Source organism: Varanus komodoensis, unplaced genomic scaffold, assembly GCF_004798865.1.
Source record: "Varanus komodoensis strain SLA01 unplaced genomic scaffold, ASM479886v1 scaffold32, whole genome shotgun sequence".
Taxonomy (NCBI): Eukaryota; Metazoa; Chordata; class Lepidosauria; order Squamata; family Varanidae; genus Varanus; species Varanus komodoensis.
The window spans coordinates 20,723,584-20,748,033 of record NW_025335798.1 but is presented as its reverse complement, the minus strand read 5'-3'; the positions used below and the strand labels follow the sequence as shown (position 1 = coordinate 20,748,033).

At 39.1% G+C, this 24,450-nt stretch overlaps 1 protein-coding gene across 2 annotated transcripts in view; it reads right to left on the bottom strand.

Annotated features, from left to right (window-relative positions):
- The window catches only part of ARHGAP15 (Rho GTPase activating protein 15), a 438,685-nt gene that overhangs the window by 350,484 nt on the left and 63,751 nt on the right, over positions 1–24,450 (bottom strand). For both annotated transcript variants that reach the window (XM_044438196.1, XM_044438195.1), the window contains exon 6: positions 19,570–19,659. In XM_044438196.1, coding sequence (XP_044294131.1) covers positions 19,570–19,659 — 90 coding nt within the window. The remainder of the gene's footprint in view (positions 1–19,569; positions 19,660–24,450) is intronic.

Sequence of the window (24,450 nt, the reverse complement as noted above, 5' to 3'; positions counted from 1 at the left end):
TAAGATTTTCCTTTGGGAAGAGTTTTATCTTATGTTTCTTCCTGTCCCTTTCCAACTAACTCAGGAATTTTGTAGGCAATGCTGCTATATAAATGGCCATGTTTTTGCTTATTTATTGTGTGGTGCCAAAAAGTCCTCATGCTGGTGTTCTCTAATCATTCATTTACAATTGCATTATTTTTCAGCAGAGTCAACAGCATAAAATAACTGAATTATGTCTTTAGGATGCATTGCTGTTAGTGAATCTTCTGGCAAGTTACCCAAGGCAGTGAATGGCGTGTTTCCTGGTATTGTGAAATTATAACTTCCTATTACCAATATGATAGAATTAATTCAAACAACTTGATAACAAGGTTATTATTATGCTAACAATGGTTAAAAGTGGCTGAAGTGGAACAGCCTGGCACATTTGAACATTTCAGATCAAAGGTCTATTGAACTGAAACAACAAATAGAATCTATTCGTCAAACTGTTTCTGCATTTCCAAACTTGCAATGTTACACCCTAGAATGTGACTTAATGAAATACAGATGAGAAGTGCCATGGAGCAGCCAGTCCTGCTGCAACAATGAAAATTAATGTACCACTTGCTTGGCTGAAGAAACCAACCGTTTATTGAAGACAGCTTTGCACTTTCACACTTCAGTCTTGGAGGGCCAAGATAACTTATTTAGTCACAGCTAACTAAGGAGAAGTTCCAAACTGTGGGAAATGTTTAGTTTGCTGGACAAACAGAACAACTCTTGCAGAACCCCTTGTATGCCACACAGAATTTCTTAAGCTCTGCTTTTTGCTTTGTGTTTTAAGGCTGCGCCTATTAATTCCAAGAACAAAGCTAATGAGCAACAAAGGCATCCCTTCAGTTTTGTTATTTTTTATTTCAGACAACTTTCAGCAGGGTAAGTTCTTAAATACATTCAAAGCTAAATTATTTATTCATTGGGTTCATTCTCTAAAAAATCCTCAAAAGGATTTTGGACAGAAAGCAAGGACTCGACTTAAAATGCATCAGCTGGAACCCACAAATCCACCTAACAGCTGACCAAGAATGAGTATATGCAGCCCTTTGGCAAACAGGTCACTTGGCACTGAAATTCTGAAGACCGAAGCAGATAAAAAACAGCAGGGTCCCTTTCAATTGGCAGGAAAGAGTCCTGGTCTTCTTACCTGCTCCATAAAGGTTCCAAGTGAGAGATGATCCTGCCTTTCCCCCAAGCCCTCTATGCATGTCAGACAAACTGTGTGCGTGTGTGTGGGCAGAGTAGCAGGGGACTATAGGTGAATATAAGTATAGATGGCTATACCTATGTATACACCAAGCTAAACATTTGTGGCTTTCCATTTAAATGGGAAGTTCCACAGAAAGTTCTCTGTGCCAAACAGGTTGATCAAAAGAAAAGGTTTAGAAGGTCCCAGTGTACAGCTGAAATCACTGCTTATTTATCTGTTGGTCATTTTTAGACGAGAGAACTGCATTGCAAAATTCAGAAAAGTGAGGGAATGGAATGATGCTTATAGGCTTTTTTTGTATATGAGTTTGCAAGATTTGAACTCAGGCAGGTCATAAATGAAACACATTTCTCCCTATCTTTACCCCAACACTCTCCCAGGTTGCAGGGCATTGGGTCATTGGGCAGTGGGGAGGTACAAAGTTCCTGTTGCTCTCATAATGATGCTGCTGTGAGCAGGACTTTTGCAAAATTCAGTATTAAGCTCAGAAAAAGGAAAGGTAGCCCAAGCTGGCATTGGTAACAAAGAACAGGATCTTGAGGGAGCTTGTTTTCCTCCTGATCCCAATCCATTTGTGTTTCTTGTGTTGCATCTTTTAGATTGTAAGCCTGATGACAGGGGCTGATTTATCACTGTTATGACCTGCCTGAAGCACTTTGGCTACGGGGTGGTATGGAAATGAAATGCATCATCATCACTATCATTATCATCATTTTCATCATGGAGTTGCTCTGGGAGTCTTTTTCTGGCTGAAAAGTGGGGTAAGAATGATCAAGATAATCCTCATCTCACAGCTCCCAGTCTATAATATAGGGATTATTATATTCACTGGGAAAATAGGAAGGAAGGAACCAAGGATCTCAAGCTTGTTCGGGTTCCATGAAAGTTAAGAGATGCCCTTGAACAGCATTGCCCAGAAAACGCACCTAGCCAAATGCATGGAGCAGTTGTAGGTTACTTCCATCCAGTGTACCTCTTTTGTGTTAAATCAGAAAGCAAGACTTTTCCTAATGTTACAGGAATTTCTTTGGAAATAAAGCATTTAATCTAATCTTTTAATGAAGGAAAAGTGTCACAGAATTACAAGAGTAATTACATGGTCCACGGATTTAAAAAAACAAACACTCCAAACCTCTGTTTGTGCATGTTAAAGTAACGATTTTCCTTAGGCCTTACTATCTCTCCATCAGGACATGTGGCTGTCAGTAAACAGCAGACCTTTTCAAAAATTACTACATATGTGCAAAGAAAAGGGCAACACACAGTAAAGCATTTTAGGAGGGAAAGTCCTGGAGAACAAGAAGTGAAACCAGAAAATGTATTTATTCCATGTGTTTCTGAACTGTGGCGTCACTGGTAACCTTGTGGGCTCACTAATAGAACCACAGGTTTCTCCGGATGTAAATTTTGCACCATTTCTCCTGCCCCAGAGGAGCTGTGCTGGAATGGGGCAGATGTCTGTGGCTTTGTCCCTCAGGTGATCAAGTGTAAACAAGGCCTAGGGCAGCTTTCAGATGTCACATGCACTTCATGTCAAAGCACTGAAAGCACCTCACCAGGAAATCTCATGCTTCCTCGGATGTCTTTTTATCTAGTGAACATGTTATTATAATACTAGGCCAAAACTGTTTCATATATAAAACTAAAAAGGGGAGGAAAGAAATGTTATGCTTGAACTCCAGGCAAACATGCTTGCTAAAAGAGGTGTCCCATTATAAGAGCAATACTGCAGGTCTTGGAAAGAGCGCGATGAGAATTGTATACTGCCCCTTAGGTTGCTTGATTTCCTGGACTTGTCTTTATGGAAAAACAACTGGTAAGGAATAAATGTGAAGGCTGATAGCTGGATGGACTTCAGATTTTTCCCATGAAGGCTGGGGAACCATGTGAGAAGCAATGATGTGATGTGGTTCTTATTTTGGGAGTGCATGACAATTCTGCTTCTCTGCTTACACAGACTTCCAGTTTACTGAGAATCTGGGAACCCATTTGTGGCTGTGGCTTGAGGCAGTCAATTTTCTATCAACGTATATTTTAGTAAGTGTCACTAGCCATTTTTTCTCACCTATTTCCCAGACTCACATTGACTTCCTACCTAATTTGCTTCCCCACACTGACACCACCCAGCTAATGGTAGGACTTGCATAGTAATACAAGGGTCAAAGGGATATTCTTACTTGTACTCACACAAACTCAGGCCCAGTAATTTTTTTTCTTTTTTTCCCCTGACAGATGACTTATTTTCCCAATCTTGGGAATACCCATCAGATTAACTGTTTGACAGACTTTTCCTGCCTTTTCTTTCTCAGAAGATGTAGATTTTTCATATGTCTGTAACATGCCACTATGGAATTTCCCATGAGTGGTAGCTTGTAGTTTGGTTTGCTGGCCTTTTGTGTGAGAGGTTTATTTCCCAAAAGCTGACTCAGTTGGAATGGAAAAATCACCACTGAAAGCCAGCATCTTAAGACAAAATAAAAATATCTTTTTTCCCTGTATGTTGCTTTGGTCTGTATGTCTTCTCACCATAGGTATTGTACAATTGCCACCAAAGGGGATTAATGCCATGAAAAAGATCTCAATCTGAACAAGGGGCTATACCTCAGAGTCTTACAAAAAAAAATCTATATGGCTATCATCTGCAAGGCACAACCATGATTCGTGTAAAATGCTGAGTTTCTTGTACCAGAGACTGCAAAACAAGCCACTGACATTTCATTTTTTCCATGTTTTAAGAAACTTCCTCCTAGCTTTCATCCAAGGTAACTTCTCTGCAGGAGAATGCTCAGAATTGCTGCACATCAACTAGAAGCCAATCTGCCTTTTAGCCCCAGAGTAGCAACACCAGTTGAACAGAACCTGCTTTATATACAGAATGTCTCTGGATCAGTCCCTGCATTTCTGGGCTGGACTGGAAAAACAGGAAAGCAACAGCCAGTCAAGTTGGACAAGTTGGACCAGGTAGAGGGTCTTGTGGCCTGACTCAATATTTAGCAGTTTCCTGTGTTCAGGGTGTCAGCTTGAACATATCCAAGTCAGTGTGTTTTGGGGCACATGTAAGGCCAAAATTCCCCTTTGGATTTTATGTAGCATTTGCCCTAATGAGCGGGCCCTCCGCTGCTACAAGACCATGTAAAATGAGAAAAAGAAAATGGCTGTATAAACAACTCTTGTGGCCAACTTCAAGGAAGCAACACCAGTGGTAAATCCACCCTCTGTCTCCATCAGCACAATCACACCCTGATTCTCCAGCACCAGGTCTGTCTCCATCATCAACAGTTAATGCTAGGCTTAATATTACCTCGAGAATGTTCTAAACTGTTTTAAGATTTGTTTCTTTGTTTTTCACAATACTGTATACCTACACACATACACAGATAGATTCAGATTATTGCTCTCTCTTTAGTACCTGCTGTTACGTCATCATCATCATTAGTATTATCATTATTACAATGCTGTATTGTGTTTAAGAAGTTTTAATGAATATGGAAGTATTTTATAAGACAAACATTTGGCTTATTCATGTGATCTGACTTACCTGCAAATTCTGTTTAAGGATGTTCTCAGGGACTACCTGTATACCTTGGATCCAAATCTTACCTCGATGTGGAGGCAACAGAGCCTTGTTACCCTTACATGGAATAGAGCATTTTCAATGATATACACAAGACAGTATTTGGAAGTTGTAAGAGAGAAAAAAATATGCATATGAACATATTTTCACACAAAGCAAGTTGTAGCACATTTTCAGACTGTGCCAAGAAAGGCCAATTCTAGTTATTCAAATCAGTCTAGGATGCCCAAGGAGGACTGCCCCCCTTGCCCCATCAAATGAAAGGATTCAGTTATTTGCAAATGTGTGTGTGCACACACATGCACGCACACACGCACACACTCATTCACATGTGAAATATAATGGCAGGGGAAAGAGTAGACGATGCAATATGGTCCATCAGAAAAATCAGATTTATTTGTGAAAGTTATTCATAGGCTTTGCTACGTTAGGAGCGGCAGATGTACGAGTGTTATGTTTGTTTATTTGGAATGGGAGTCCTGAGCTCAACAACAAAGAAGCTATTTTTGATACATAATGTGAAAAGTTAAGGGTGTCACTTTAATTTTGCTTTAAGTGCTCCTGTTGGAAATGCAACATGCACTGTTTCTCTCTTTGGTACTCCCTGATCCCAAATTGTGTAGTAAATGAACAAACCTATGTTGCCCCTTAATTAACTTTAAGGATATTAAAAAATGGTAAGAAATATTATAACCGTGTAACAAATTATCCAAGCATGTGTACAGGGTGACCAAGTGTGCAGAAAATAACTGTTCCATTTCCTGCTAGGCTCAATAGATGCATGAGGTTTTGAGAAAGAAAAGTTCACCTTCCCACACTGATGTCAAGAAACATACTGAAACAGGAAATAAAGTTGTAGAAAGGTTACAATGGACAAAACATGGAAATCTCAAGTTTTGAATTTTGGGAGAAGGTACCTAGCTTAGGGATATTCAAGGATTTTATTTGGCACCACATTTCAAAGCAAACCTTCCTGAACAGCGCCTCCCACACAAATTTTTAGATGGTAACCATCCTGCATTTTTCACACTTCTCCAAATTTTGCTATTGAATTCTCAGCTTTAAAATACATCACCACATGCATAAAAATTTTATTTTAGTGTTATGTTTAGAAATACATAGTTTATGACAATGCGCACTCTTTTAAGCAGGTTTCTTCATTTGGATTTGGTTTTCATTTAGATTTTTCTGGATTTTGGACTGACAGATGAAAAATACTTGTCCATCCTTCTTTGGCCTCAACTGTACATTTGCAAAGAACATTTTTCAGATATTCGGAAAGAAAGAGGACTGCTTTTGAAGGAGCTTGACACTTTCTCCAAGCTGCAGTGGGCAACCTTAGCACTCCAGATATTTTGATCAACACCTTCCATCAGCCCTGGTCAACATAGCCATTTCTGAAGAATTATGGGCTATGTGGGCCAAAAACGTCTGGGGGGCTACAAGTTCCCATCCCTGCCACAAGAAATTATTGGTACCTCTCCATGTTGAGGCATACCTCATAGATGTACATACAGAAGAAACATCTGTAATTTTGAAATCCATGGAAGATAATCAATTTGTGGAGAAAGTTAATAGTATGCAAGAGTTGTTTAAAAGAAGTCCCTGGCCAACATTCAGGTGGCCATACTGTGGCCCTCACGCACATGGAGGAGCTCCCAAGCCTCAGAGTCACCCAGTCTCCCATTCTGCACTGCCCAATAAATTCAAGACCCAGAGCAATTTTGTGGGCAGCTTGCAATGCCTTGTGAGAAGTTACTGTCTGGGAGGCAGCAGATGGAGGGAAGCTTGATGCACATACAGAAGGAAGCACTAGTGCCCTCCTATGGGACACTTGGCCTCGCCCAGTGTCAATACTTCGCTAAGTAGCTTTTTGTGTTTTGCTGCTTTTCATGCAAGGAGTAAGATAATACAATGAGTAAGATCATGTGTTCATGGGTTAAGAAAGAACTAACTACAGGTGTAGTCCTGATAAGGCTTTTTTTGGGGAAATGACTGATATGTTGAAGAAGAAAACCAATTCTCTTAACAGATCTTCTCAAGTAAGTATCAAAACAGAAAATCTACCTCATGAAATTTCTGCATCAGTTTTCCATTTATGCATAGCATCCTCAGATCAGAAGGTTTATGGCATTTCCAAAAAGGTCTTTAAGGACCAACTGCGGATAAAATGCTATGGATCAATATGTATTTTTTAAATGATAATGATTAATACATGTGAAGGTGCAGGTGCTATGGTGCTAGCAATCTTTCCACATCAATTAACTAGGTAAAATTTTATCAAATCTTATAAAAGCTATCATCAACAGAGTTTAGTGAGAAGAACATGTGAACAATTCTGAATATGTAGTTCCAGAAGTGTTCATTCTCCACAATATTCTGAGTAAACAAAGATGGACTTGAAGTGTGAATTTAACTGCACTCCCTATTAATTGTTTCCAAGTGTGCTGTAAAAATGATATGCTATTTGAACTTGGGTATTGGCAGAAGCAGATCAAAAGAAATGTCCATTTGACGATGCTTGCAAGAGTTACCATGTTAAAGCAGAATGTGCTTTTAGGTCCTCCAGCATCATGACTGTCCTTCATCTACAGCACTGAGCATATTTTTTTGCCAAGGAATTTCAGGACAGTTGCTCATGTGCTGGGGCTCCATGTGACCAGGATAGCTAGACTATGGATGTGACCTGACACCCAGATCCTCTACAGGTAAGCAGCTGGTCATGTGCTGAGGTTCATTTGCAAACAACCACGCTTGATACATGGAATCAGCAAACAGATATACACCTCTGGATACATGACCAAACACATAGTCTTATTCATGTTCTATTATGGCAAGTTCTACAAATAATTGGCACCAATTAGGGCTTGATTTCACTTTATTCTGTGCTGATGAAAAGTGAACAACAGTGAGCAGTCTGGCAACTATGTCCGTGAGGAACAGTTCAAAAAGCTGACTATGTGTACCCTGTACAACAGGGGTTCCTAAGCTGGGGTGCCTGCAACCCCAGGGGATATGAAATGGCATTTCAGGGGATCCAACAAAGAGGAATGCATCGCAATTCTCCAAAATTGGTTAATTGTGATGTTTTCTTCCAAAAATTATCCCAACATTATTTATTATTTTGCTTGCATTCAGATTCAGTTCTCTTCTGTCAGTCAAGACAAAATCTAGGAATCACCTGAACCCACAGGCAGATTTGCAGAACACAGTCAAGCAAGGAAGTACAATGCTTTGAGAAAACTGTGAATGAGACACAGTAACAACAATTATTGAGTTCACTTTTGGGGTTTATTTTACTTTTTACATTTTTTCTAATTGCTCAATTTATATTTGAATTTTATTCACTGAGTTAAAAGCTTATTTTCTGAGTTCAGTTTGATCACCCTCAGTACTATATGTGCTTACATTTGCAGTTCAAAAATTAGGAATTTAACTTCTTCATCTTTTAATGTGGTATTACTTTGGTAGAGAGCGCAAACATAAATTAAACATTCTCTAGCGGCGTGTAGCATGGAAATGCTTGGGAACCACGGCTGTTGAAGAGTGAGGGGAGACGTAATAGCAGTTCTGTGTTGCCAGGGTTGTGACCAATGTGAGGAAATTGAAAGAAAGGAGACTTTGGCTTAACATTAATGTGAAGGAGGAAGAGCTTAATTTAATGTCTGCTCTAGTTCACCTGGTGGCCTAAGTGGCAATCCTGCCATTTTTACTATGGATTAATTTACAGGGTTGTTGTATGGATTACTGAAATAAGGTATATGAAGCGCTTTGAATACTTAAAGTGCTATGCACTGTGTTAGTGTTCCAGAACTCAATAGCTCTTATTCTGACCAGTAGGGAAAGCCTATTATGTGAAATAATCCCAAGAGTAATGTTACAATAGTATCTCTTCAGTGTAAGCACTCCCTTGGATTTGTCTGCTCTGCAAATCTCTTCACTTTGCAGCAAGCTAGATCCAGCCACAAAAATGCAAGTTATCCTGGTGGTTGCCTATTATCATATCAGAAACACAGCAATCATAGATCACAATAAAACTGCAGGTATGCAGAAATTGGAGGATTTCAAATACACACATTTTCTAAAGCATGCACGGGGTGTAACTTGTACACAGCTTTTTATTTGATGCTTGAAGCAATGTACATTTCACAGAACTGTCTTTCTGCAGCAGGATTTTTTCCTGTGTAAAAAGACCCCACTTGCCATGAAAAATATGAATGCTTTCCATAATCTGGCAAGCATTTCTGCACAAATATGAGGTGCTGCGTTTCTAAAAGAGGACAGCCAATGCTCTTCAAGCAGCCAACACCAAAATATCTGCCTCACTTATAAAGGGAAACAGAAAAATGGAGCAAAGTGGCTTCGCCAAGTTCCTTCCCCCCACTCCCAGGAAATGTAGTGGTGAAATAGCAAAATGCCAGTACAAAACATGTAAACAAGTCAGATTTGATTATCTATGAGTGTATTCCTGTAGGATTCATTTTCTCTCTCTCTCTGATTTGCATGACTGATAAATTAAGGAATTGTGCCATGTTTTGGTATATGAAAGTAAAAATATGTATATGATTTCTTCAGCTCTGTGGAACTGGCATACAGTGAGCAAGCAACCTTATTTCCTCTAAAAAGGGCATTCCCATCATGGTGTTTTCAACAGCACTGGGCAGAACTGTCAATTTCTCTCATTTTTCCAATCTTTAGTTGGGTTCATCCCAATTTGGAGAGTTCTAGTCTCCAAGGTTTCTTTTAAAGCTCGCATGAAGATTTGTACACACTTCTCCTCAATATATACATGCACATTTTCTAGGGCAATATCCAGTGGGGGGCTTACAGCCCCATCAATTCTGTTGCGCCCTATCAATTGCCTTCCACAAGCAGTGCCCACCATTTGTGAAATGTCATCAGTGTAGCAATGCTAATGCACTACAAAATTCTGTATGGTCCCACTCAGCAATTTCATGGAGATGTTACATAGAATCCCTTAAAGAACCCCATACTGGAAAGTTCAAGGGCCAAATAATATCTTCCAATCATCACCTTCTGAAGTCATCTGGAGCTCCTTCCATGAAGGAGTGGAACCACTGCACTATAGAGCCACCTATTACTAATTCAGACAGCCAGAAGAATAACATGGTTCATAGTATGAAAGGCTGTTGAGAGATTCAGGAGTATGTACAGGGTCATACTCCCCATCTCTCTCCTAACATGGGTCATCAAACAGAGCTACCACTAGCTACCAAAAGCTGGAATGAACACTGACTGAAATTTATCTAGATATTTAGGCTTATCCTAAGAGTGCCTGGCGATGGTTGGCAATCACCAATTCAAAGTCTTTGCCTGTGAAAGGGATATTTGCTATCAGTCTAAAATTGTTGAGATCTTCTGGCTCCAGAGACAATTTCTTCAAGAGCACTGCCTGTCTCAGGTGTCAAGGGACTACTCCTTCTCATAAATAGGCATCAATCACCTGCTTGGCCCAGCTGGCTGTTCCCTCCTTTCTAGCTTTTATAAGCCAAGGGAGGGGAAAAGATCCAGTACAGATGTGGTTGCACAAACCTGTCCAAGCACTCTGTCAAGATCCTCAAGTTGTTCTGACTGGAAATCATTGGGAAAAAAGCTGGATGACACTGTGCTCTGAATTCATTGCCAGTTTCAGCACTGGAATCTAAACCCTGGTGGATGTAAGGGATTTTTTTCCATGGAATGTCAAGCAAATCTATTACAGTAGACCTTAGATGTATGTAAGATGTCCTTGGGGCAGCATGTAATATGCCCCGGATGACTCTAAAGAGCTCTGCTGAACAGCAAAGAGAAGGATGAATAAGGGGGGCTGCCATTCTCACTGCTCCCAGATCTATCTGGCCATAGACATATACAAGAGCTCAATTACATCTGCTAGCTTTTCACTCAAGCCATCTCTGTTTGTTTTCCTTCCTTGCCCTCTGCTCCGGAGTCTACCACAGTTGCATGACGCCTACTACAATGAAGCTACTAGAAGTTTGCTCAGGAGCAAACTTGTCAACCTCCGGGGTCATCTCTGCATTCCAACATGTCTCTGTTACCCCTACTTTCAAACTCCTCCCTAACACTAACCCTAAACTGGAACTGGGCATTTCAACAGGAATGGTGGCCCCATTGGATTTATTTACTTCAACATCTCTGGTTTAGATTTATTTATTATTGAACTTTCTTTGTAGAGATGTGAAAAAATCAATAATGAAAGTGAAAAATGTACCTGCGTTATAGAGCTCAGAAGAAGTGGTCATCATCCATCACCTAAGGACCTCAGCAATGCTTTTAGGTGCATGGCTAGGTTAAATTTTTATGGGTGTTCTGAAGGTGGTTAGATATACATCTCATAGATACTCCCCACATGCCAGCTGACTCCCATTGTCTTGTCAATTTCTATACTGGTTGCATGATCAGCAAAGGCTAGTAGGTCTGCATGCTAAGATTCTTTTAAAGGCAAAAAGCAAGATGCTTTTCCCATATTCTTTATGTACTTTCAGGGTTTATGTGCAAAACCACCAAAGCTCCCAAATTGCTAACTGCAATGTAGAAACACTCTAGAGAAAGAATAGATAATACTCCAGGTCAGGTAGGAAAAGTACAATGCAGCTATTCCTAAAACTCTTCTTTGATGTAGTGTTTCACCTGGGGCCTCATTTCTATCCTGCAGTTCTGACCACCTGCTAATTCCTTTTGGTTTATGAAGACTGTAACTGTGTAGTTAGTTATTCACAAGTTTCATTGGGGCAAATCTCTCCCTATCCCTTAGCAGTAACATTTAAAAATAGAAAAAATATTTTTTAAATGTGCATTTGGGTAAGTGACATAATTTTATCATGGAAAACATATAACACTGGTTGCAGAATCATAATGCATACTAAAGAGGCTATTCTTTGAGAATTTTCAAGTAATAGTTGGCTTTGTTTCAAATGCAGATTTCTGCAATTTGCTAAAATGCCCAAATCTTCAGTCTGTTGTTGACAGCCCATAACCAAAGAGAGTAGCATGTGGTTTCATGTTTAAGGCTAATACAGTCCTTGGTAAACATGGAGGCTCTATCTGGACTTTCCTATTCACTCCAATGGAAGAAATAGTTACATATATGCATTATCTTGAACACAAAAACTCTATTTAAAGTAAATTGAGAAGACTGTTGGTTAGGGAGCTTTGCATGTGTAACTCCTGTGCCCGCCAAGATGAGGCAATAGAGTTTTATTGGTATGCTTGGTGCAGTAGTGTATCCCAAATTGTAATGTGTTCACAAATGCCAGTAAGTCATGCTTTACTAATTACATTTGAAACCGCATTTGCTTTCTTTTTAACGACACTTGATTGCATTTCCCATAGCCGCAAGTTATTTTGAAATATAAAAATTACTAAAACATGTACAAAACCTCAACAATAGTAGCCCTCTCTATTAAAGTAGACATTACCTCATTAAATAACCAGCTTGAAAAGGTGTTAATGTTACTAACTATTTCAAACAGGGAAAGTCGGCACCTGCTTGTTCTCTTATACATTTCAAAACAGCTTCAAACTTCAGCTGCAAATGACACAAATTTGTTGCACCTGTAAAAATGCCTTTTGACAATAAAATGGCCCAACTCTGTAAAGCTTCAATATAGTCTTTAATCCCTCTTGGATGACAAAGGCAATAAAGCAAAGAAATGTACAATAAAAGGCGAGGAGAGTTGTTTTTCTGTTTTACAACATTTAATCCTGCATTCATTCAATCAAGCACCTCGGTTTTATATTGGCATACCTTTCATCCAGAGTGTGTGTGTTGCTGTACTTTTCAGTCTCTTGCACAACAAGTCGCCTAGCGAGCCAAGTGCACTCCCATACCTGAGCCTCCAGTTTCTGCTGTTTGCAGAGGACATTCTGCCAATGGTAGCTGTTAAGCATCTGGCAGGCTACTCTCCATGGCTGTTGGGCTGTTTCTCCTGGTGGCAAGTAGTGCAAGGCTGTTCTATGTAAAAATTTACATTTAATATTACTCTGAAATATCACTGGAGAAACGATCTTGGAAAGGCTTATGCCGATTTGGCATCTTAGGCACAGGTACATCAAAGAAGGAAAAAAGAGGACAACCTGCCAGTTTTCAGTTATATTTTCTTCCAACATTTATTGCTGAAGATCTCAACCTCAAAGCTGCAAATCTAAAAATTGTCAAGAGAAAAACAAGCTATGCTGACATGACTATTGACCACCAGATGGCAGCAATGTGTTTTATGAATAATGAAGTAAGATGTGCTATTCAATTCTATTATACATTAAAATTAATAATTACTTTTTCAAACATGATGAATTTGATTATCAAAAAATATCAGAAGATTGGGGAAGCTGCATGCTTAAATGGACAGGGCTGCCTGGGATCCGTTACACTGTGGAAGTGAATCCAGCAATGCTTTCCCCTTGCACCACCCAGTCGCTCGCTCCTCGCTGCATTTTGGTGCTCCCTTCCCTAACAGAATTATTCCTTCACGTGTATAACCCGTATTTAAATATTGTTGGGCTTAATTTTAAAAGCAGAGAAAAGGCTCTGGTGCCAAAGAAATATTTTCCTTTCTGATGGACAAATAGCATCTGCAGCTTTGAAAACTAAAGCACAGCTGTCAAAAAGAACAGACAAGACAAACCCGGCTGCAACCCTACGCACATCTTCCTGGGAGAAAATCCATTTGAATCTGTGATGCTTACAATTGTATAAGTATACACAGGATTATACTCTCAATATCTTAAATACAATTTTTCACAAAACACACCTAGGATGTTGTTGTTGATGATGATGATGTATTTGCATACCACCAAGGTCCTTTGACTTCACAAAATAGTTGCCTTGATCCAGTCATACTTAAAGACAACAAATGAAATCAATGGGACATAAAGTTAATGCCATCTTAATTTCATTTGGTCTATTGCAAGTATGACTGTGCAATGTAGCACATTTTTTAAGACTATACACATACACACAAGGGGACACTGGTGAGTGAAAGAAGGATTTTATACAGTCCATTTTACAGCATAAATTGGGAATAGGGCCTTTTTGGCTGTGGCCCAATCTCTCCAGAATGCTCCTTAAGCATCACTTATATCTTTTTACTGCAACAGGAGAAGGGTAGAAATCTTTTTTTTTTTTTTTTAATAGCTCTCGGTCTGAGCTGCTTTGGGTTTCTTATTTTAGTTTGTTTAATTGACTGTATTGGATTTAACAAGTGATCCCTTTTGCTGATAGAAGACAGTGTGAAGTCTCTCATAGTGGAAAGGTGGATAAAAGTGAACAATAGAATTTATACACGACAGGCAATTGATTGATCACATGAAATAGTTGCACACCCTGCAGGCAGGAGGACTGAAATTATTATTTTCTCATTCCAAAGCTACTCTGTTTGCAGGTGAATAGAAATAGGCTGCAACACACCATGAGTAGGAAACTTGGCGTGTTCTCTCTAAAACTCATATGCAGTCAGAAATCCGTTTCCTAAATCTCATATTCCATTATTGTTCCTTGTGAATCTTTCAGTATGACCCTGAAGGGCAGATGGTATGAATGGATTCATTATGTTCCCACATGTACAAAGTCAAATGCATTTGTTTTAGTACTTGTGGAAGGTAACAAAAACATGTAATAAGTATCAAACATGTACTAAGTCCCAAGCATAATTTCCTCTTTTTAGTGGTATGAGGCAAAGTAAAATGTGTCTGATATAAGGCCAGTTAAGCCTCCATGGATGCCTGGAGAGATATTTCACAATGATCGTTTCCAGTCATTTTCCATTTACAACTTAAGAATGCTTACACAGACAGAGGTGGTTGAGGTCATTCCCTGCCTTGGAATCATAGTGATGGCACATAGCTCTGTCGAAACATTTGCCAGTTTATTCTAGCACCCAGAGGAAAGGGCATACCAATAATTTGTGGATTAGTGAGGAATGCCATGTCAAGGAAAGTCACACCAATACTGTATTTCCCTCGTGGTGATAGACACTGATCTGTTGTTGTCCCAGGACCCACTCACACAATACAATCAATACATCTGCACCATGAAATACTGTCTCTCAGAAGCATTTTTCAGGAGTCTGTACTTGCAGAGGTTCACATTTCCATTGTCTCTAGCTTTCTAATTACACAGAAAATGGGCAGCACCCATATTATGTTCTGCATACCAATCAGTCCATTGCTCCCTTGTATTCAGACCTCTCATCCCTTCACCTGGTTCAGTAGGACACTCTTTTTCTTTGAATAGTGCTGACCAGACCCTGTAAAGTCACTAAAAGGCCAGAAAAGAGAATATAATCAGCTTAGCAAGAGCCAAGTCTAGCAGCAGAAACAAGTATCCAGAATCACAGGAGCAAGAGGAAGGCAGGGAGTCAAGGTGAGGCAGATGGTTCAACAAGGCAGCAGTCCAGGGGTGCAAAGGCAAAGCAAGGCATGACAGAAAATCTCATGCAGCCTTATAAGCTGCTCAGCATGAGCTGAGGAGCCATAACAGAAGCATCAATTATGTAAGGCCACAGGATCATGTGGCACAGAATTACAAGCAACCCCATTCTGGGGTGTGCTGCAGAATAATGAAGAAGGGACAAACTGTTCCCTCTGCCTAAGAGCACAGAGCAGGAGACACTGGGCCCAAGTTGCCTGATTCTACAGTTTGAGGCCTCTGGCACCTTCCACCTCACCTGGAAGAAAGCAATAGATCTGTTCTTTATGCCTCCAAGTGAGATAAAATTGTTATAATGAAGAATTTAGATGGGCTTTGCTACTGAGAGGCACTCACTATCACTTCTTTGATATCAACCATTTGTCTGATGGGCAGGTCACTCCATCAAAAAGTGATGCTGAACCAGCTTTAGCTCATCCATATACAGAAGGGAAGATGTGGCTTATCAGATTGCATATCCTCTGGGATGAGTATCATATGTACTATTCTAGCCATTTTCTTTCTCACATCATAGGATCAATATTACCATTCCTCTACACTATGTGGAAGGACTGAAGGAGGGTATGGTTATTGTTTTTTCTGCCTTTATTGTTGTTGTACATACAGCTGAATAAATGTGTGATGTAAATTTCCAGTGGTAGTAGTTACAAAATACACATTCCATACTGATTTCAATTTCTTTCTTGAAACTAGTCATGTAATTATTATGTAAATTGCTCCTTCTGTGAATAGGTAAAAAATACTACATCTAAGCAATAGAACTGCATTACCATCCCTAAGAATCAGGCCAAGTCAACACTACATATCTTTTCACTCCAGGAACTCCTTTCCAGTATTCAGTTTTGTCACTTGAAATCAGAGTCAGCAACAGTAAGTCATACATACAATTCACCTGAACATTTCAAGATGGACAGTAACGCTGGCATTCCTCTTTCATATGTTAACCAGCTTGCCTTACTATGTTTCTTTGATACTTATCTTACAGCAGGAGTTCTCTAACTTCACTCCAGTGAATCTGTTGAGAGTAACCTGATGCACACTGGAGAGAGATAGAACTACTACTCTTGTCATCCTTGGCCAGAATGATGGTGGTTGTAGTCCTAGATATCTTTGATTCTGATATGCAGTTTATAATATATAGGAGCAGCCCATACTTACATAATCTCATTCTCTCATAACACTTGCTCTCTCTTTCAGCATGTCTGCAGAGGAACAATGCTACCTAGAAAAACAGCTGGAACGCTACGTATGTTTTTGGTTTAGCCCATTACAGACAGCTCACTGTACAGGTGGAGAAGGTAGAAAGGGGGAAACCAAAGTGATCTACCAAATATAGTGTGGAACAAATTAAAGCCTCTGAAGCCATTGTTCTTGTCCATCACTGCAACATGGGCACAGAGCAGAGGCTAACGCCTGCCCAAAGCAAAAAGCAAAGGGCTCCAGTGAGTTGAACCAAAGACCAGCAATGCAATCAATAAATCCCGCCAATGACAAAGCATACAACTACCATATTTATAGGACTAAGCATCTCAGTATATGTGTTTATATTGTCTTGGATCCACGAATGAAGGTTAATTCTGGGCTCAATCCGCTCCTTTTCTTTGGGTCCAACCTGGTTACATATACCTATCATTTATTCTGCTTTGATCATCAGGCAGGAATTTCAGGGCAGGAAATGCATTATCTCATGCCATGAAAACACACCGTTGGTACAAAATAAATTATTAGCATAGACAATGCTGTATAGTAAGCAACATTCCCCAAAACAGTTGGATAATCACCATGTGAGCTGAAGCTAAGGTGAAACATGCCCAGCGTTTTCCTTCCAGCATGTCTTATTTGGAATGCTAACTTCAGGAGTGGCTGACTGACTTTCATGGAAGGCAGAACAAACAGCAAGAGTGAAACAGGAGAAAGGGATAAGCCTTTCTGGAAAAGTTGTGCCATAAGCATGAAACACTGAACCTTAAGATGATTTTTTAAAAAGCAAAAACTAATCTAGTTACTAAAGCTGTGGTAACCATGTTAGCACTGACTGCAAAGCATTCCCTCATGTTACTGTTTTCCTTAGAAGCAGCTTCCATCACGATGTACATACCCAGCATAAAACCAGAGTCAATAATGGGGAGAAGAAACAGAGCGATCAGGCATCAGGGACACGGTTTCAGTTGCTGACTGACAACACCACCATCCCTTAACATGGTTTTATTTAGTTATTACAACCATCTCTCTGTAAATGACACTTAGGATTATTTAAGATTATGTTGTAATCCTTTTAATCCCCAGTGCTTTAAATTTCAGGCTCAACACCAAAGAGCAAACTAGCACTTAGCGGAAATGTTTAAAGCATGTGATTTGAACATAAATCTTCTTTTATTCACAGCTCTTCTGATGAAGACCTAGTGTAACATGTCAGTTTGCTGGGGAGACAAAAACAATATCTGACTGCAAATTGCTCCATCGCTCACAGGGTCCTACGAAGTCACTTCAAAGAAGTTTGTGCTTTCAAGTTCTTTCATCAACAAAAATAAGCCTTCTCAAGGCAAAAAGGCTGCAAGGTGTGGCAGCAGGACACCATGACTTTGGATGTTGAAGCAGCATGGAATGATAGCGATCCCATGAACAGGTGAGGGAGTGTACACCTGTGCTTTCATCTAGTGATTGTTTCATAGGTAAGATGGAAATGATTATGATGGTGCTTCATCATACCAGGAAACTGTGGGGTGCAATTAAGGTCAAATATATCCTGGTGCCTTCCCACTTCAACTTTTCTCTCATATACAATCTCATGAAATAATCATGAAAATCAGTCATTTTTAATTCAGCACAGTAAACGTCATCTTCATCATGATTATATTGTATTTATACAGCACTTTTCTTCCTGCAAGGAACCCAAGGTAAGCTGCAATTTCTTCCTACTTTTCATTTGTTCCAACAAAAACAACTTTGTAAGGTGGAAGAATCCATGACAGGCTCAAAGTCACCCAGTACCTTTCATGGCTGAGTAGGAAACTAGAGCCTGAATCTTCAAGTCCCAGTCTAGCACTCTCACCACCATACCACACTCCCAATAAGTTGCTAATAATATATTTATGGAACTCTGTCACAGAAATCTTAGTTATATTGCTTGAATCATTTTAATCTGTGCTTACCTGAGTTCAATGATCTTGACCCTTTTAAAAACTCAAACAAAATATATCAACCTGCAATTAGCAGCTCAAAACTACCATCTTTGTTTCTGATGATGTCCCAGAAAGTTATTCTGAGGCAGTGGGGGGGGGGGGCAACAATGGTGGTGGGGAGGGATGAATGGTTGTTGCCACAAAAAATTGCAGCTCACAGAGTTGGCCAATATTGCAAAAACATTCTACCCAATGTCTCAGAAGAACTTAATTTCCAGGTCACTGTGGAAAACACAAATGGCTCCTAAGAGACATCCATTCATCATCAAGTAAGCCCTACAGAGCATTGGCAACCCCTACAGGTCCCCTCTATGACAGAGGTGACCTTAAGAAAACTCTCTGTTGATTCAACAAATGAGGCTGGAGTCAGCCTTGATAACTGAGGCTGCAATCCTATGCATAGTTGGGTGTAGGTCCCAGTGAACTTAGAGGTACTTATTTCTGAGTTAGCATGCATAGGATTGTGATGCAAGGCTACAATCCATACCACTTTTATTTGGAATTTTTACCAGTATAATAAGCATGTTTAGTAAGTAGCCTGAAACCGACTTATTAAACTCTTTGCATTCATTAACATTATTTGACTTAAGTAGAAAATGTATAGCTTTCTGAACTAGCTTTCAGAAATGCAGAGTTGTTTTTCTTTTCCACATCTCTGTGGCTCCTTTACTTTGGAATGAACCTGTCATTAAAGCCTTCAGAAATAATAAAAACAAACAGGAAAATTCCACTCAGTTGGGAGTATAGCTTATGTAAGCAGCATGTGAAAGTTCTGTTTACAGGAGTTCACTAGGTCAAGGATCCCAGTCTTAAACCCAAAACAAATTACCTACCAACTTTTAAAAACAAATCAAATGTGGCACATTAATCAGCAAATCAACAGGTTCTCAAGGGTTTTTAGTAGGTTCAATCATCAAGACACTTTGGCCCAAGGGGAAAAAAAAAGGAAAGAGTGAATACAATGTTATGCTTTCCAATTGCCTTAACGAAGAAAGTACAAACATTGTGTTGGCAGACTTAACAGTTATTAAATAGCTACATATAGAAAGGAATCTCAGTGTTGTTAGGTATTTTTAAAACACAACAACAGTCTGCCCGCCAAAGACTGATGGGACAATAATAAATCATTGCCTACCTGGAAGACATTCTTTTTGCTGGACTTCTCTGTAGTCCATTCAATTTGTGCTCCACACAAGTCCACCCATTCAGGTTTATACCCTGGTTTCTGTACATTTAGAAGAAGAGGAGGAAAAGGAAGAAAAGGGATAAGTAGAGATGCTTATCAGATAATAATAAAGATACTTATCAGATAATAGGAGACTAGGTCAGTTTCTGCTAGGTCAGTTCAATGCCACAATTCAGATTTCCATAAAACACTATAAATTGTTTCTTAAAATTAGGATCAGAAACATTTCTACAACATAACTGTTGCACTGCAAAAAGAATTAGATTCTGAGAGTTTAGAATTTAATCTGTACAAAGGTTGATCCTATGCACTGGATGATGTTTCCTAGGAAACTGAAATATTTGTTCAGAATTTTCTTTAGCCTTATTATTATATTACTACCACCACCACTGCTAAATTTCTAGTTTAAGACAATGTAGAAACTAATTTGGTTAGTTTAGAGTATTTTGATGTTTCCTTTAAACCCATAATATTGAAATTAATTGTATTTTAGAGTACTGGATGCAACACTAGATACTGACTTCAGAAGTTGGAAGTTGTAACCATGGAAGAAATATTCAAAACAATTAGCCAGATGTCCTGTGAAATCAGTTGTGTTTATTTGAGTAGGCAAGGGCTTACTCTACCAAAATGCCCATCATTAAAATGTATGAGTTTAACAAACAGAATCCTTTACACACACACACACACACACACACACACACACACACACACACACACACGGCCCAGTGAGTTCGCCCAGTGAGTTCAACAGGCTTTACTTACAGGAATCTGGGTGTAGGACTGCAATCAAAATTAATAAGGGGCCATTAATAAAGGCCAGGCCTAATCCTCCTTTCCTTTGTAGGACTATTCATTCCTCCACAAGAGAGAATGCCAGAAATGGGGTGGAGAGAATTTAAGGGGAGGCAAGCTTAAAGATGGCATGATCACAGGTTTTCTTTCTTTGCTTTCCCTTTTTAACAGCAAAACAAACAACCAAACAAGCAAAACCTTTGCTGAAAAATGAAATGGCACCTTGTCACCACAGCTTCACTCAGCAGCCGGTTGGTGGTCCCTAGTAACATGGGCCACTATAGCTCATATAAGTGATTTTTTAAAATGGGGCAAGAGATGCTGCCTGCACTGGAAACTTGCCAAATTCATGCAAAATCAAAGTATTAGATTAAGAGAACAATATATTCTTAATATTTCAGACCAATAATTTATCAAGAGCAGTATCTAATATAAATAATAACTTAGATTTCATCTGGATTATGTTATTTGGCTTCTTGAATGACTTTTTAAAGTTAAATGTGCAAGGAGAAGAAATGATGCCTACTTAAGGAGAAATAATGACAATTCCTAACTAGTATATGCATGTACCAGTTCCCATAACACATTTTTGTCTATGGGAGTGTGCCCAAGTATCACTGTAGTACATAAGCAAATATAGCAGTTCAGACACTCAAATGTATATCTATTGATATGTTTAAGATTAAGTTCTATGTTTTTCCCATAGTTAAATAACCACACAAATCCATCATGAGCCCAGTTAAGCTCAGATCTTAATTCACACATGACCACACCAGTTGCATGAATCCAGATTCACAAAGGGGTAGAGCTGTACCTAGGGAAAAGCACATTGTTTACATGCAATGAACTTACATGATATCTCCAGTTAGGGCTGGGAAATCTTGAGACCCACTGCTAGTGTCAACAATTCTGAGCTAGATGGCCCAATCTAATGTAGCTTCATTTCTTTACTGAAAAACTACAAGCAATAAATCTCAGATATGCAAACACTTTGAAAAATGTGAGGATCTATTAATTCACATCATAGCTGAATGTCCTACAACTTTTCCCTCTGTCATTTGTGTGGTTTTTCTGCTCCTTGATAATTAACTTACATTCCTGCCAACATTACTAGCTCCTTGAATACACCAGGAAAGGCAGCTCAGCCTTAGTTTGGCCACCAACTCGCCATACAATCCTTTCCAGATGGACAAACTGGCAGAACCCCCTTCTTCCAGAATATCATTAAGTGCATAAAGAGAATCGTAAGAACATGAACACAGTATTATGAGGCATATGGTTAGCTGGCTGGTGCATCTCCCAGATCTAGTTCTTTGTTGCCAGTATATACTGCTGGGAACAAGAAATGCCACTGGAACATGTTAGGATACCACATATATTTTCTCAGCTTCATAAAGTTGAAGGAATCCTTCAAACTTCTTGCAGAAGCGAGAGCTAACACAAGGGTTCACTCCAACACTTAATCTCCTTGCTGTATGTTCTTCATTCAGACCAGTTATCCTATATCAAAGCCATTGGAAGGGACTGTGCTTTGTAAATTGCTACAAGTGTCTGTTACAATGAAATCTTGCTTTCCATGAATATGGATTCAGAAGGCATTTTCACTCAGTAAATGAGTTTGCAGAAGAGCTAACAACCTGAGGTAAGATGCCCTCTTCTGAATTAAAACTCTCTAGAAGGTGCAAAAAGCATAGTAGACTCTTATTTAATATTAAAATGGAGAATGGTCTAAACAGAGATTTTTTTCTTTCTTTTTTTAAAGCACCGACCTGTGGCTGACAAATACATCTGAAGGAAATATACCAGCAGAGCATTTCACACCACAGCAATGCACATTCCAGGGGCAATGAATGGTGCACAGAACAAACCATTCCATTTCATGTGTCTATAACCCGATCCTGAAAAGCTGTCATGCCGGCTAAGGCACCGCACTGCTGCACCCTTGAGATGCGGATAGCCCTACAATCTAGTCCAAGTCAAAGCTAGTAATTCCAGGTTACTATGCCAGCAGTGGTCCGCATGCCAGATGCAACATGGCAATGGCGTGCACAGCCCTTCCAAACCATGGCAATTAGCAGAGAAAAAGAATGGCAGAGCCAGGATGGAAATACAGCTCATAAGAACATTTATGTGCGTATCCTACCACACTGCCCTTTGTCACTATCACTATCACCAAAAGAAATTCAAAAGCAGATGAGAATGAGGCAGACAAACAGGAAAAAAAATCTTTGCAGGGGGAAGAAACTCTTAGGAAATTGGAGGACAGATTCTGGGAAGGAGTTGTGCCTATTCTCATCTTTCCTTGACCACCCTGCTTAATTGTCAGCTGTAGGCACAAATAACATGTGTGAAATCCAGTGCTGGTAGGATGCATTTCTATCAGAAGTAGGATTTTTTGCCTTGAGGTAACAACATTATCTAGCATTAGGCCTGGATCAACAATGTTAGGTTTGGAAATAATATAAAATAAAACTAGTTTGGGTTTCTGGAACCATTTTAGTAATTAAATGTATTATTATAGCTTATATTTTGTTTTGAAGTACCTGTATAAGTTAAACAACTATTCCCTCTTTATTAATACAATAAGGTTTATTGGAAGGTACTTTTATTCTTTCCTCCCTTTGTTGAAATGGAACTGCACAATGAAATATTTTTGTTTCCAATTTTGCATCTTTAAAAAAATGATCATTGTATGCACAGTCCTTAATCAAGAATTAATGAATTAATGTGTTTATGGTTTAAGAGTATATTCATCTTTTTAGTAAATCACATCATTTTCTTGCTAAAATAAGATCGCTAGGTTATTAAATTCATACTACAATGAACGAACATTGACTTCATTAAATTATTGAATTAATGGCTGAATTCTTCCATTCTCCAAAGTAAACAATACTTGAAAGTAAAATCAGTAAACAAATAATTTTTAATGAAATCACATCTGTACATTTATTTCCTTTGCTGCTATCAAAAATTATAGCATGGTGAATGGTTTGTTGCAAACATCACATTAGCTGCATCAGAAATAAATCAGCTTGTCTCCACAGAGTTCCTTTGCTGAATAACTTTTTTTCCTGATTGTTAGGCTGGTAGGGAAAGAAAGTTCTGGGCTATGACATTATTAGCAGGCATACTTTGGCAGCGGGAGAATTCAGTCATTAATGACTCAGTGTAAAGGGTCCAATGTTTTTCAGCAAAGGCTAAATTCTATAGCACATAATCTCTGATGGGTCTGTTTATTTACTATTCACTGAACAGCTTCATTTCTGTTAAAAACATAATGGCTAAACAGTTCCTTGTGCATGCCCAAGCACTTTTGTGCCTTTTCCCGTATTATCTCAATTTCCCCTTTCAGTTCCCATTTCATATACTGCATGAGAAGTCATTGTCCAAGATCCCTTAAGTCTCAGGATGAGCTTGGGTTTTGAGGGGGCTCCTACTGAAAGGTGAGATCTCTGGATGCAGAAACTTTCACTCTGTCATATTGGATCCTGCCATTTTTTATTTATAGCTGCTAAGATGTTGACTAAATGTTGGATTAACCCTTCTCTGGAGCATCCAGAAAGTAGCAGCAGTTAAGCCAAATTACTCTGCAAGCAGAAATTTGAACATAATATTGGTGAATTCCTTCTTTGAATTTATTTATTTATTTACAACGTTTGTATGCCACCTGATTGTGCCACAGCACCTCTGGGCATCTCACAGTCATAAAATAAAACATAATAAAAACTAATTGCAATATATTAAAATACAAGGTTAATAAAATATGGATGAAATGCAAAACAGAAGGTCAAGTGGTGTTAACTATCAAAAACAAATTTTTAAGGGATGTCTTTAACAGATGCATCTACAACAATGGAGCATACAGCTTGGTAGACAAGATATTCATCATTACACCTCCATGACTGTCTGTACATGTCTTGCAAATTTAATACACAACTCATCCAAAGCTCAATACTGTCTCGCCAGGGACTTAGTAGACCTTCTCTATTGAAGGACCTGAGGTGCAAGGGAGGGCACTGTGAAAGGCAGTGGGAG